The 15,794-nt window shown below is 39.4% G+C and overlaps 1 protein-coding gene across 4 annotated transcripts in view; it reads left to right on the top strand.

Annotated features, from left to right (window-relative positions):
• The first annotated feature begins 837 nt into the window (after positions 1 to 837).
• Positions 838 to 15,794, top strand: part of ldb2a (LIM domain binding 2a) — a 112,142-nt gene continuing 97,185 nt past the window's right edge. For all 4 annotated transcript variants that reach the window (XM_034217186.1, XM_034217184.1, XM_034217185.1 and 1 more), the window contains exon 1: positions 838 to 1,100. In XM_034217186.1, coding sequence (XP_034073077.1) covers positions 969 to 1,100 — 132 coding nt within the window. In that variant the 5' untranslated portion in view covers positions 838 to 968. The remainder of the gene's footprint in view (positions 1,101 to 15,794) is intronic.

The following is a 15,794-nucleotide window of genomic DNA, read 5'->3' as shown; positions in this document are numbered from 1 at the left end:
ACATTTTTATCCAATTGCTAAAGTGAACGCGTTCTCTTACAGTATTTTAATTAGAAGAGCATAACAGTAATTTATCTCAATGCTGATAACACTGAAGATGTTTGATCTGAACTCTGTTTGAAATCACATAAACGGACAAAATATGAGCTAAAGCAATATTTGGTGGTAATATTGAAACATTTTATCTTAAATACTGAATAATTATGATATAATGGGGTCAGTGTTGCTATTCTAGTCCATATTTTGAGCCCATCATTTAAGATAATGCGTTCTAACGAATCTGTATATTGTTTAAACCCATCTGAATACTTTAGGTTCAATTAGTTGATGTTTAATATCATTAAAACCCCCAATGTGACTGATACACTATTCTGTTGATTCAAATTAAACAAACACATCTCTAGATTCTTGTTCTTCACTAAAAACAAAATGTGAACATTGTATATCAAGGAAAATACTTGATTTGTCTCTACAGTATCAACACATGTAAACAATGCATCACTTGCAAACACACACACACACACACACACACAACACACACACACACACATACACATACACACACACACACACACACACACACACACACACACACACACACACACACACACACACACACACACACACACACACACACACACACACACACACACACACACACACACACAGGGCTCTGACTTGAACTTTGAAAGAGTGCAAAACTGAGTGTAGGTCTTGAGGGAACAGGAAACGACTTCCCTCCTCCCCCCTTCAATCTCCCCCCCTTCCTCCCCTGTTCCTCCCCCTCCCCTCTTCCTCCCTCCTCCTCCAGCTCCACGCTATAGCAGAGAACTAGGCAAGCCAACTTGCAGAGTGCAGCTCAGCCTCGGCAGCGGCTGCTTCCTGTACTGGGGGTCTTTTCGGAGAGCATTGCGCTCCAATGTGCGCCGCTGTGCCCGCTGGATGTTGAAACCTCGCCCGGAGCCACCATGTCCAACTCAACGCAAGACCCCTTCTACTCTTCTCCTTTCGGACCCTTCTACAGGAGACACGCGCCCTACATGGTCCAGCCCGAGTATCGGATCTACGAGATGAACAAGCGGCTGCAGGCGCGCACAGAGGTGAGCAAGCAGCCCGGGGGAGAGTGCCTGCTGTCCGACCACGCTCAGGCGCCGGTGTGGAGGGTAGCGGGGATGTGGAGGTCCGGAGCCGAGAGGAAGGGAAGGGATGTTGGGGCTGGAAGAGAGGGGCTCGGTTTACATGTGTGTCAATCAGGAGGTGTGGATGTGATGCCAAAAAGTGCCAAACATTCCTGAGGTGAAAGTAAACAGACTGCGAGAAATGTCCTCGTCTGAAGTCATACGGTTTAGTGGAAATAACACGATATGAGGAAGAGATGCTTTCACGTGCCTTATTAAGTTGTGTTTTAAGCTTCACCTAGTCTGATTGAGTTTAGCGATTCACCTGAAGTAGGGTCACGTTTCAAAATCAGGTACAACTGTTCTACAAATCAGTGATATCTACAGTTATCATATTATTTAGCTTGACAGACTGTTTTAAACAGGCTGCTACATGCATTTGCATACATTTCTTTTTTTTAGATGACATATTTGCATATTGTGCAAAAGCAGTTAAACAAGTCTGACAAGAATGCAGAGAGTTTGCTCACTATGAAGTGCTGCAGAATGATTCATGATTAATCCCTGTGTCTGTGGATCAAGTTTCCTCAATGAAAGTGACCCTGATTGCAGAGTAAGGTGATCATGATATAATTGCTTTAGTGTGAATTATTTTCACGTCAATTTTCCTGATGCTTCAACCAGTTTGTCTCTCTGCGAGTGTGGCATACTGTGTCATTCAGACTAAACCTTTGCTGGTCCCTCTGTGAATTATACAGCAAGCATCTGTCTTCAGCATCTGTTCTCTGATCTCAAATGTGTAAGTGTGCAGATAAAAAGTTCATCCAACATGTCAAGTACTTCTCCAGAGGCATATTTATGAGAATATAAAACAGCAATACGCAATAAAAAGCACCTTTTAGCTGCCTAACTCTTCACTTTGTGAACTATAAATGTTAGGGCTGCAATTAAGGGTGATTTTAATGTTGCATTAACCTGCCAATTGTTTTTAAATTGATTCATTTATCATTTGACCTATAGAATGTCAGCAACCACTCAAATGTGTCTTTGGTGACCTCTTAAAAATGCCTTTGTCCAAAACCAAAAGATATTCACTTTATTATATCAGGATAATAAGAAAACCAGTACATTTTCACAATTGAGAAGCTTTAACCAGTGATCTTTTATAATTTAACTTTAAAAAATCAGTTGTGTATTAATGTATTACAATAGCCAATTAACACCATGTTTTCTTTACATTTGAATTCTGGTAGCTTTCATTTGCTATTTGTCTCCCACTGAGACATTAAAAACGGAGGCATTTCAGATCATAATGAAATGATTGGATATACAGTATAGGAGTTACATTCATTTTCAGAAATCTGGTTTTCGAGCCAGGCTCCGGCTGTGTTGCTGCAGCAGCTCGCAGAATGATGCTGACTTTCCTTTAGAGGAACTTGCAACTTTAAGCAGACCAAGGCAACGCTGCTGAGATGCATCGGCCCAGTCTGATGCATTATTCATGCGGAGTGGTCCAAGCCTCAGCGGACCTCAACTCCCGTACCGCACACACCGAGACACCAAGTGCAATCACCATGCTCACACACACACATGCACAAACTCACACACATGTTCACACACACACAGACTCAGAGACATGCAGGATGGTTGCATGCATGTTAACGCACCACCTGACATGCATACAGCACAAACAACACATGGATGACTTCCATGAAATGAGCACACAAACATCAGTTCAAACCATTACCTTCATCTCCTCAGACTTAATGATATAATTGTATAATAATATAATTCGTTTTTTGTTCCGTTGGTGTTCATAGCATATCCTTTCTTTCCTCAGCAACAAGAGTTATATATATTCCCTTTAGCTATGGTTAGTGTTTAATTAAAATGCAGCCAGTGAGAATAATGAGGAAAAGGTGTCTTATAACGAGAAATAAATGCATACATTGTTTGTAATTAGTATGCATCAAGATGTGCCATACATTCAGGCTTATATCGGAATGATATAGTAGTATAGTATTTACACAAATCTTGCATGGGAAAAACGAATTTGAGGATTGTGATAGAAATCTGCCTTTAGAGAGAGCTTCATGTATAATTTGGGATTGTGTCTTTATCTGTAATTAAAACAGAGCTGTAGATTGTGTAGAAATATTGTGTGTGCTTAAAGAAACAGAGCAGTTTACTTCCTGTAAAGCAGGTTAGCTTTTCCCTTAAGGGTTCGTTCAGTTTTTTTCCATAGTATCCATATACTTTCAGATGCATCTGGCTCACTCTTAGAAATAAGACCATGTCAGTGTACACACATGGTCAGAGAAACAGGAAGTTATCTAAGATCTGTATTCCATTAGAAGAAAAAGGCTGAATTGTCCTGGATAGTTTCTTGAATATTTCATCAAGGTTTAGCGACTAGCAGCTTTTGAAGATCCTTCTGTGTCAGATATAAAACGCTGGCAGTGAATGCTGGTTTTATGGAAACATCAGTTTGATTATCTCAGTCTTAAAAGATATATGACCATCTTAATCGTTTTGTTTTGTTGACGTTGGCTTTACTCCCGCATTCGTCACTACTGTATACGAAAAGAATAACAACAACATTTGCAAAATCTTCTTTCCTATCAAAAAATGCAGACCCATTATCTAGAACAGATATGATGTACAGAAATAACCATAAAGTATCTCTATTACAACAAATAAGGACATTTATGATGTTTAAATGTCACACAAAATATGCACATTTATTATAGTTTTTTTGCCATAAACGTAATTCACAAAAACAGAAAAATGTACAGTATGTAATTCTGCAAAGGTTGTTAGACTCCCTGTTAGAGAAAGTGAAATAAAACTCCTGTAAGTAAAGTAAACATATGAAATGAGGATAGTGCTGCATATACTGTAAAGGGCTGCAGCACCAACACTGAAAGAATTATGTTTTAAGGACCAAAGCATCCATTTTGGCATCTTTTCAAACATGTCAACTTTTCAAAATCATGGTCATAGGCAATGCTCGTAAAACAATTGGGTATGAAGATGATAAAACAACATTACGTTTTGTGTCAATATGGCAACAATATATAGGCTTGACCATGCTGCTTTCACAAAATAGTTTCAAAGTGACATTATAAATACATAATCATCAATAATGTAGATGTAATGACTAAGTTGGTAAAGGCAAATGGTTAAACATGTAGATAATAGTCAAAATTACTGTCATGCAAATTACTGTCAAATATTGAAAATTACGATATTCAAAATAGAAGATGATATCTCATCTCATGTCATGATATAGATATAATATTTATGCATTGCCCTTACAGAAATACTTGTAATAAGCAGGGGCTTTAATTGTTGTGCTTTAAGCATACAGCAGAAATCAGAAAGTGTATAAAACAAATCAAAAGAACATAATCATTGTGAATTCATTTGTTGGATTTCAGTTTGAAGAGACACATGAAAGCCTTTCGTTGAGTGGGTTGTATTTTGTTGATCCAGTCAAAATGATTTCAAGCTTCGCGTATAGCCGAATTATCAGCCGAGAAAAGATGCTTAACATCGTGAAAGCTCTTCCATTGTTAAGGATGAAAATGCCTCGGAGCGTACTTAACACGGTGCCGATGAAAATGACTCACTGTAGTTTGAACAGGATAAACGGACTAAGCCTCAGTAAGAGAGCACCTTTCTGAAAAGGTGCTGAAGGAGTCGACTGAAGTCACACTTCTGGTAGAAATTCTCCCATTTGTCTTATTCATGAGTTTGCTTTTGGAATTTGCTTGGCTGGTGGTGCAACTGCTGCTCGCACTGGCAGGCGCAGGACTCAAGGACCTGACACTCAGAGACGGTCTTACCCCCGAGAGGAAACTACAGTCTGTACGAGTTTAAGTGACATTTGTAGCAGAGGCTTTATGCCGTGAATCCTCCGGGAGTGGGAAAAAAAGTTGTTAGAATTAGACTGAGGCATGTTATTCTTTGGATTTAACATCTTGTATTCTGTATTGTTGCATGGACTAGAACTTCTAGTGGATGCTGTTGCCACTGACATCACACAAAGGACGTTGTTACTTCTTCAAATGTCTCTTTAAGGTTTGTTTTAAAGAGATATTTAGTGTTGTTTGCTTTCATTATAGCCAAGTTAGTTAAAGGTCCCATGTCATGCTTTTCCGGTTATTACCCGTCCCCTTGTGTGTTATGAAGGTTTTTCTGCATGTAAACGGTCTGCAATGTCTTTCGTTTTTTGTAAAGCACTTTGAATTGCCTTGTGTTGAAAGGTGCTATATAAATAAACTTGCCTTGCAGAGTCACAAACCCTCAAAGTACACCTTGTAGCGAGTAAAACTCTAACACAGAAAATACCTGTCTATGCTGCCTCAGAACGCCTCGTTGGAGATTTCTCTTTTTCTTCCTGGGTACAGTGACGTGACGGCAAAACTGTGGTGCGCCGCGTTTGGGGGGGGTTGCGGGTGCTAGTGAAGCCTCGCCATGTCCCACCAACACGGCACCCAGACCCCACGCAGCATTCTCATCTGTTTGTTGTTACTGGTGTCATTTTCTGGTTGCTAACGCCATGGTAACACAGAATCACTGATGTTCCGCTGTAACGGTGGTGGACAGAACAGAGTGGGCGAGCTGACCAATCAGAGCACAGTGGGCTCACAGGGAGTGGGGGGGGGCAGGATTATAAATCATTATACATTATAAATCTATTCTAGTAGACCTCAACAATGGAATTATGATCAGTAGCAATGGCCATGACATGGGACCTTTTTAAGTAATTTATCAAAAGATAATCCTCATTCATTTGGATTATTTGACTAAACGTTGAAGTTACTTCTCATGTAAAAAGTGGCTACAAATGCAGTTTTAAAGGGTCCCTATAATGTTAATGTTCAGGTTCATGCATGTAGTGTCTCTACTGGGACACGTCTCCATGCTTTAATGTTCAAAAAGCTCTTTATTTTTCTCATACTGCCTGTGCTGCAGCACCTCTTTTCACCCTCTGTCTGAAACCAGAGCCCAGTCTGCTCTGATTGGTTAGCTGGCCGGCTCTGTTGTGATTAGTCAACCTCTTAGAGATGTCCCGCCCCTTAGCCTATCACGTACAAAGTGTTGGAGCGCTAGCCAATAGAAGTGTTGCATACAGTGCAGTGATGTCACTATGTTCAGGAAGTAAACAAAGGACTTCTGGAGATGTAAGGTGTTTTATAGTTCACTTCTATATGCTTACATTATGTAATCTATATTACATTATGTTTCATTCAACCCACAGAAAGAAACACACAGGGTGTTTGCTTTGAGCCATTAGGTGTGTGTAGTGGAGGATGCTGCAGTTTAGTATAGATATTCTGCAATTAATGATTTTTTTTATTATCCATTAATCTGTTGGTTACTTTCTTCAAATACTCCGAAGATATGGAAAACTGTTCTTCCCAGTGTGTCTGTCTTACTAACATTGATGATTCATATGATTTAATGCTTATTAAATTCCACACATTTAATTTGATCTCATGCTGTCTGCTTCAGGCTGTAAACAAATCTATTTTTAGGTGAAAATCTTCCCTCCAAAAAGCAACTACGAACTGTTTTCTGTTCCTTATCAAAAACAACCTTTCACCTGCCATGCACTCAAGAGAGAAGCTCACATGGAAATCAGAAAGAGTGGTAAAAAAGCATTACAACCAGTCCTGCGTGCTCACCTGGGATCAGCGCTCACCTCTGAACTGATAACTGTGCAGCTTAAACAGTGCTGCTCCTGCGCTGACTCGGGGTCTGTTTCTATCCCAACCTTATTACCTGCTCCATTCATACTTATTACCTGCCCGGCTGTATTTCTGCAGCACGCTGACTGCTATCCCATTACCTTCATTTTACACAACGTGAACCCGCGCTGACCTGGCAATCTAAACAGGCTTTGATTTGGATTCGACGCCATGTGACCACATTGTTTCTGTGCTGTCACTCCGCCGTACGGAGGCAGCCCGCAATGATTTGTGGGGGAATTTGACACTTAAGCGTATGCAAATGAAGCGGCAGGATTAACATTCAGAGGAGGAGCTTGGTCGACCTCAGCCGGTGTAAGGCCATTAGCATAGAAGACATTAATATTCAGCAGGAAGGAGCGGGGACGCAGAAAAACACTGTAAGTAAAACTGCAACACAGAGGGTGAAACACAAGGAAAACAAAAGCATTTTTAATGGAGCCGACATAATAATACCCACGGGGCTGCGCTGAGGAAGCTCTCTGCTGCTGACACTGGGTCTAATGGTCACACTCTTCCTCTGTGGGTAGACATGCAATCAGTAACAGTGATTGTCAGGCCGTTCATTGAATTCTTGTGTCTATTGCACATAGTTAGTCTCATTCTCATTATTCAAATGTGCCCGCAGACCTAAGTCACTGGCTGGACTGCGGGACTGGAGGAAGTGGAGTGTTCATTATGGGTAAATCTCTTGTTCCTGTCAGGGGCAAAGTGGATCTGTTCCCATCAGCACGACGTGTCAGATTGACATGAATAGGCTTATGATGGGGAGGTCAAGTTGCCACTGAGCTGTGAGGGATTAAAGATGAGCCACCGAGATCACAAAGTAAGTTTTTACTTCTCTAAATGTAGAAACGGAAAATAAGGAGATTATTTTAATACAATCACAATTTCTCAGATACCAAGATGATGATATAATGATATGTAGTTTTGGCATCATTAGACCTGCAACGACTGGGCGGTTAATTGATTGGGAAAATAACCTTTTACTCATCATGGTAAAATGTCATGTAAATGAAAATGTGCTCCCTTTCAATATAGAATTCTTCAAATTGTTGTGGATTATCTAATTTAAAATTGAATATTGTTGGGATTTAACTTGGATTTTGAAAAACTGTTTTCTGATTTTTCATTAATTTTTACACCAAACGATCAACACATCTATACAATAATGAGCAGATGCAGATCCTATAGGGCAAAATATGAAACCTTTACATGTGAAAGGCAAAAACCAGCAGCAGAAGTTATTTAGAATTATCAAAATGTTTGCTGATGAATTGATATTAGCTAATCCATTAATAGTCTGTTTGTTTGAGCTCTACAAAACAGCCATGTTCACAATTAATTTCAAGCCTTTTTCAATGTTTAAACAATCAAACCCATTATTTTATGTTAAAATGATTTATTTAATCAGCTCAAATCGTAATCATAGGATGCAAAAGAGATAAGTATGTGTATTGTTCATTTTATTGGATCCCCATTAGCCTCTGTTATTGGCAGCTGCTAATCTTCCTGCCCGGGGTGTACACATCAAAATATGTCCAATTCAAACATAAATACAATTGTAACAGCAATGTTATATTAATATGAAACAACCACGACAACACTAAACTATATCAATAAATGGTTTGAATTCCCCGAAATATTATAAAAATCATAAATACAAGATTCTTTCCAACACAAAGGAAAAACATTACATGTCATTTGTTAGATGCTTTTATCCAAAGCGACTTACATACTCAATACTGTGGACAATCACCACAGGAGCAATTTGGGGTGAAGTGTCTTGCCCAGGGACACAACGACATGCCGACTGCAGTGGGACTTGAACTCGCTACCCCCTGATTTGAAGTCCAGCACTCTATCCACTGAGCCACAGCCGCACCATATACCTACAATAACAAGGTCAGAGTAGAAGAAAAAAGACCTCACTTTCAAGGACATTTTGCCTTTTGATACACTGAATGCAAACAACTATCCATTCAATACATACAATCTAAGATGTTGAGTCTGTTTTCCATTAAGAGTGATATCCAAACTTGGACTGAAAAAGATATATAGTATAGTGAAATGTGTCATGCTTTAATGTTTATCTCATCACAACTTTGTATGATTATTGCAACATTGGATTATTTGATTTTCATGAAATATGAATTAGTCTCAACTTAGAAATACACAAAGCACTGTAGGACAGCTAACATGTTCAAATTCCATGTGTGAAGCTGGCTGAGAGTAATTACCAGAGAGGCGCTGCCCTTATCTGAACCATTACTGAGGATGTATCTACCATCGGGAAAACAAGCCACCGCAGGAATCACTGCAAAGGCTTCACGTGTCAAACTTAAATGACGGGTTACTGAATGAAATCAATGAATCAAGTATTACAAAACATGTTAAAGATCAAATGCAAAGCTTTTTGTATAATTGCCAGTACAATCAAAATCATATAGCTACAACACTATCTAAGATATTGCAGTATTAAAATCGGAGATAATATGAGTCTGGCAATGCGCAATATTAATTTTGTTCAACCCCCAACACCAAGTCTGACGATTTATTTTCTCCGCCGCTCCTCCGCAAGATGGCGGCGCGTGATGTCAGATGTGCCAAACATATTTCCACCTGGCTTATCAATCACAGCGGCTTCCGCCGATAGTACAACTAGTTTCGTCTATCATGTCTGATTCTGAGTAGACTATAGACTAAAAGCTTTAGGAATCCAAACTATAACATATAATAAGTACCCTGTATCAAGATTGATGCAAAACAAGTGAAATTTGACCTTTTTAGAGAGGTTTAGAAAAATAAATTCCAGGCGGACTCACCTCACAAGGACGAGGTGGATGGGAATTTGTTCAATGCCTAACATATTTCCACCCGGCTTATCATGTCTGATTCTGAGTCGGAGGCCACCCAATATCTGGAGTATGTTGTCGACATCCAACCCTATCTCTACGAGCCTCTGATGTCGAAGAGGAAATACAAGGAAACGTCACCTGATATCACCGATGAAAGTGCTGATGGTGATGATTCAAGTTCGCCATCTGAGGAAGAGGCCGAGGGTGCTGAGAATTGGTGTAGATGTGGAAACTGCCAGACCATGCCTACAAGCCGAGAAAACAAGTGCTGCCACAACTACGGGAAAGTGAAGGAAGAGATGGGAGAAGAAGTCTGCATCACCGACTGTAGGACGTTCGACATAAACTGTCTGGACCGTGATGTGCTGCGTGTGTCCCGGTATGAGTACGCCCACCACAATGGGCCGTATGGTGACGAAGAACCGGAACATGAAGTCTACAGGCATCTGGCGTACCGGCGATTTTGCTTCCTGATTTGGCAAAAACTTGGCCGTGGGAATATCCACATCCAACACATTGTTTATGATCGTAAAGACACATAATCTAACGGTGCCCACCTCTATAGGCAATACAACTTAATAAAACTGCAATTCCGTTATCTGCGTTATCTGCTGTGCTCCGTGCGCTTTGAAATCTAATCAAAAGTTGTTTACCTCAATTATTTGTCGTTTCTCCATCGCCCGGCTCTTTCGTTCTTTCAGTGGTTTCTTGTGCTGAAATGTGGAGGGGACGGCTCCGGGTTTCAGCCTCCGACATACTATTAATGCTTCTCCACCAACAGACTTCATGATAGCAGGATCAACCTCGTATGCATCACACGTGAAGTGATCAGAACACAACCTGCTCCATTTTGTCGGTTGCCAGCCAACACGATTCACTAACTAAATCCATTTTTTGCGGATGATTTGGTCTTTGGGAAATACATGAAAAACTCTCCCAGATCCCGCACCGTTCGTACAACAAAAAGCACAACAATAACCCATGTTAATTCAGTTTTCTTTTCGAAAAACTTGTGACCGAGACTGCCGAGTTTCGGGATGTTTGGTCCAGAGACTGTTTGGCATGAATGACGTCACGCGCGCGGAGGCTGCTGGGAGGTCATGTCAGAAATTCAGACGGCTTTGGGTCAAGTTTTGTATCAATAAAAAGCTTTTTTCGGGTGTATTATCTCGATTTAAATTTTTTTTTTAAATACAGGCAGTCTTAAAAACAACATTTCTATAAAAATGTAGCATATTTGGAAGCTTTGCATTTGATCTTTAAGTATGTTTGATATGGTTCACAGGGCAGAGTGTCTTCTTGTGTTCTAGCTTTCATGACAGGAAATCTCCACGTCTTATTAATAATTACAAGTATTGATTGGACAGTGTTGATTTTACCATTAAATTATCAAATACATTAAATGAAAGATCATCATTTATGCCCCCTGCCATTCACGAAACAAAACAAACAAAACAATGGAGTCATAAATAAACCCGCAGCCTTGGTAATTCCCTTTCCCCGGGATGACTAAACATCATTATTATTTATTTCTCTATCTGCCGAGTCTGATATGTGTTGTTGTTATGATTCACAGACTTATTGACAAACAGATATCTGCTTCCGTGGACCCGGAGCTCGGAGCTCTCACATTTAAAACAAAAAAGACTGAATCACTTCTGCTTCCGTTAGTCTGCAGCCCCATCCTCAAATTAAAGAATAATGCAGCCTAACTACGAGCGCACAGGCTGATAGTTTGAAAAGAAGAACAAAGAAACCGTATACTGAGATAAGCGCGGTCATTACTGTTGACTAAGCCGAATGCCTTTTGCCTGTTTGTTATTATTTATTTATTTTAAGCTGCTTTTTGATGTAAAATCACTGAATAAAGACAGAAATTGAACATTTTCCGACATGTTTTGAGGTACATTCAGTCAAAACTGAGTATATCAGCACAGTTCAATACTATCCAGCCTTATTTAAAGTTACAGTGACAGTAATTGTTTACACCACAGTGATAGAAATTAAGATAACTTTATAAATTGACAAAGGGGATATAGTATTGTCCCCATAGGCACAGTGAGGAAAATCAAAAGTTACATTGGTGTTGCTTTTGTTGTTATAGTTTGTCTTTTGTATGTCTAACTTGAAAACAATGTCTCCACAGAGGGTTCATTCAATATGTATTTGTTACTGGATTAGATGACAATGTAAAAATTAGGACTCATCAATCATTCAGAATTTGATTGGAATTGTAATATTAAGGTATTGATGAGGAAATTCTGTTAAAGTCACCATTCTGACAATATCTTAAATAATTTCAACACATAATGTAATGATAACAATTAAAGGATAACAAAACTACACTACACTTCAGAGATTTAAGATACATATAATCAGTTTTGGATAAGATCCCCTCAAAAGTGTATTTACCACGACTCATTACAGGCAATATTCTCATTTCTCTTTGTGTGATGTCACACATGTGATGCTCTGAGAGGATGTTCCCAGAAAACGATTTGAAAGAAAACACACAGCAGTCCTGAAACAATGAGCGTCAGTCACATGCAGCAGGATGCTCGGACAATAGTCCCACCTTTTTCCTGGCTCTTTCCCGTGGTTCCTTCCAGGCTGCGCTGCCGCTCAGATAACGGAGGAGATGTCCTGTTGTTCTCTGGAGGTTAGAGAGGCCGTCCTGAAACACAGAGGTCACAGGCGTCTGGATTTTTACTGAAGTGCAATGAAGTGTCTCTGACTATAAGATTCAAGGTTCAAGGCTTTTATTGTCATGTGTGCATAGCTACAGTGTAGTTATGACAATGAAAATCTTAGGTCACAAGCTGCTCCAACAGTGCAACACAATAAAACAGATGATAGTGCAAGTAAATACAATACAATAGAATATAATAGAAATAGTGCAGAATAGTCTATATACAAGTAATTGGAATATTGATATATATAAGTTACAAACAGATTAATGTTATGGATGTTCTTTCAAAAGTTCAGGTGTTTAACAGAACGCTAAAGCTGACCTTGAGGATAGTTTAAATTACCACAGATTCACTGGTTTTATTTCATCCTGTGTGCAATAAATACATTGCAGTTTTGGCATCAAAATCTTGAGTCTCAGGCTCCTTCAACTATGCAACGTACATTTTAATCAACATAACATTTAAAGGAATAAAATAGGTTGCAGGAATAAGACAAATATGTCAAATAGAATAAGATAAAACCGAAGCTACAATTAAATACTGTGTACAGTAAAAACTGTGTACTGTTATGAAACTGTGTTGATGTGTGGACTATAGATGAACATTATGAACATACAGTGGGTGTTTCTCAATCTCGAGTAAAGCTGCTCCAGAGCCACTATTTCAAGCATACTACGTCGTCGAGTGCCGCCGAAGTACTGTTCCAATGTCCAGCATACTTAGAATTCTACCGAGGCCGGCGTACTTCATTTGGAGAAATGTCGAGGCTGCACATGTGTAGACTCCGCGGTCTTCAAATCCCCACAATGCTTTGCGCACGGACCAATTTCCCCAAATCTGTGGTGGAAAATGTAAGGCGGGGCCTCTCATATGACGCACACCTGCACACTTGCTCGCCTGTTCCACTTTTCGTTTTCCGAATGCCAGGAAGTATTCTTGCCTCGCTTCTGAAGCAAGTGACTCGGAAGACATGTGCAACCAAGCAAGCGTACTCGACATTGAGAAACACCCACTATGTGGATGGTGACACTTCACAGAGATCAGGAACAAATCAAACACAATTCATTAGTTTAAAAACACGTTTGTCATACAGTATATGTAACTGTAGCTCACCTAAATTACTGTTAGGAGAAATACAAGTGTTTTCAAATCCGACAAACACGGTTGTTGATGGTTAGGTGAGGCACAAATTATTCTTTGTAAGATGTAGAAAATGATGCTGCTCTGGGTCAAAATATAGTTTTTGTAGGATCTTTGCTGCAGCCGACATCTTGAAGTCTCTTTAAATAAGATGCTTGAACCAGCCTTGATAATTGTTTGCAATAAGTTATGTATTCTTTGTGCAATGAAAATAAAGTTGAACTTAATCTGATATAAATCACAACTAATTAAATGTGGTCAAAAACCGTAGAGTTCTACATTTGACTGCGGTTCACTTGGCATAAAAATGTAACCATTACAAATGGCTGGTTGGAAAAATAAGTCTGTTTTTAATATCTAACGAAAGACGGAGGAGGGGCTCTGTAAGGAAGTCAGAAGGAAGGGGCAGATTTTTTTCAGCTGCGTACTTTCAAATGCTAGCGCACTCGAGCTGGTTTCTCCATTCTTACCTACCCTACCTTTTTAATGATAAAAGTTTTGGCACAAAAATAACTTAATAACTACTTGATTGACGCTAAGGAACAACTGCAGTCATTATTAAACGAAACATAGACTGTGAAGCACTGTATCTCCTGTATTAAAGTCACCCATCCGAATGAACTTTAAAATATACCGTACGTGCTTTTTAGGGATTTCCTGAGTGACTAATGCTGTCATGTCTCTGAAATGAACAGCTTATCTTGTGCTTTATGGCATTTTGAAGATTTGTTTGAAGGATTGTTCGCTTCCAGCCTGACAAGGCGTTTTGTAAAAAGTAATGTTAGCCATTATCTGTCTTTACTGGGATGTATCTTCTTAATATTTTGCAATGTCTGTTTTTAAGTGACAAAATACTGCAATTCTTTGAACATTTTTGTCACAAAATATAATGATTTTTTGTTGAATTTGTATCCATTTCATGTTTTGTATTGACTGTTCCAATTGTCCATGATCCCATACTTCTCTCTACTACTCTTTCAAACTTGATATTGGAAGGATTTCATTAATATACTATATTTGGGTGACTGTGGCTGCGAGGGAGTGCGGTCGTCTTTCAACCAGAAGGTTGTGGGTTAGATCCCAGCCTGTGCAGCCAACATGTCGATGTATCCTTGGGCAAGATACTTAATCCTGAGTTGCTCCCGATGGCCAACGGTGTGTGAATGTTAGTTCCTAGAGTAAGGTACACTGCTCTGTATGAATGGGTGTGAATGGGTGAATGACATGTAGTATGTAAAGCGCTTTGAGGGGTCGTAAAGACTGGATAAAGCGTCATATAAGTACAGTCCATTTACCATATACTCACACAATAACCTGGTTGAAGTAGATTTTATTTAGTCTTTACATTGTGGCCTTGTGAATGACAATAAGGGTTTTGAAGGCAAAGTTACTCGTGCTGTAAACTCACAGTAGCTGAAAAATATTACAATATTTCATCATGGAGCAGAGGAAGAGCGACTCTGTACTTCAGGTTAGTTTCACCAGCCTCCGCTCTGCTTTCTGACTGTTTCATCACTTTGCTGATCAGCTGTTTCTCTCTGATGTAGTTTACTTTCTTTCCTGTGGGATGAACCTTTTGGGAATAAATAGGGAATTGACTGTTTTGATTTGCCTATTAAATGTCTATGTACAGTTTGTAAGATATACACATATAGGGGTTTACTCTACTTCTATTTTTGTCTGTAGATTTCTCATAAATTCCCCAAAAGAAAGCCCTAGATAATGTCTCATTTGTATATTTAAAGATAACATGTCAGTGTAATGGTGATATCTATACAAAATATCCTATAACGCTGCATTGTACCCCCTTAAAAGTTATCCAAAAGTTACAATTTGAATAATAAAGTCGCAAAACTAACAGCAAACAATAAAGGAAAATAATATTTTGCATACTGTACCTTCCAAAGTGTTCACACACACAGAGGATCAGACTGAGCAGCAGGTGAAGATGTGTTTAAATTCAGAGTAAAATATAGTGATACTACAACCGAGCACACTCACCTAAATTGACAATAACTCTGGAGGGGATGAAACCCAGTATTATTGACTGAGCTTCTTGTTACGCGGCGGGATGAAGTGTGCCGTGTGCTGATTGTTTATTTGTCTAAATAGCTCTGATAGGGTTTCCTACCCCTACCCCAGATCCTCACTTTGTTTTGATTTAAATTTCTCATGGGTGCTGTAAATAATTAGACCTCTGCGCTCTGTCATTCATGCATTTAGCTGTTGATT

The sequence above is a fragment of the Gymnodraco acuticeps genome, unplaced genomic scaffold, assembly GCF_902827175.1.
Source record: "Gymnodraco acuticeps unplaced genomic scaffold, fGymAcu1.1, whole genome shotgun sequence".
Lineage (NCBI taxonomy): Eukaryota > Metazoa > Chordata > Actinopteri > Perciformes > Bathydraconidae > Gymnodraco > Gymnodraco acuticeps.
The sequence above is the reverse complement of the archived record's forward strand: the minus strand, read 5'-3'. Positions and strand labels throughout refer to the sequence as shown.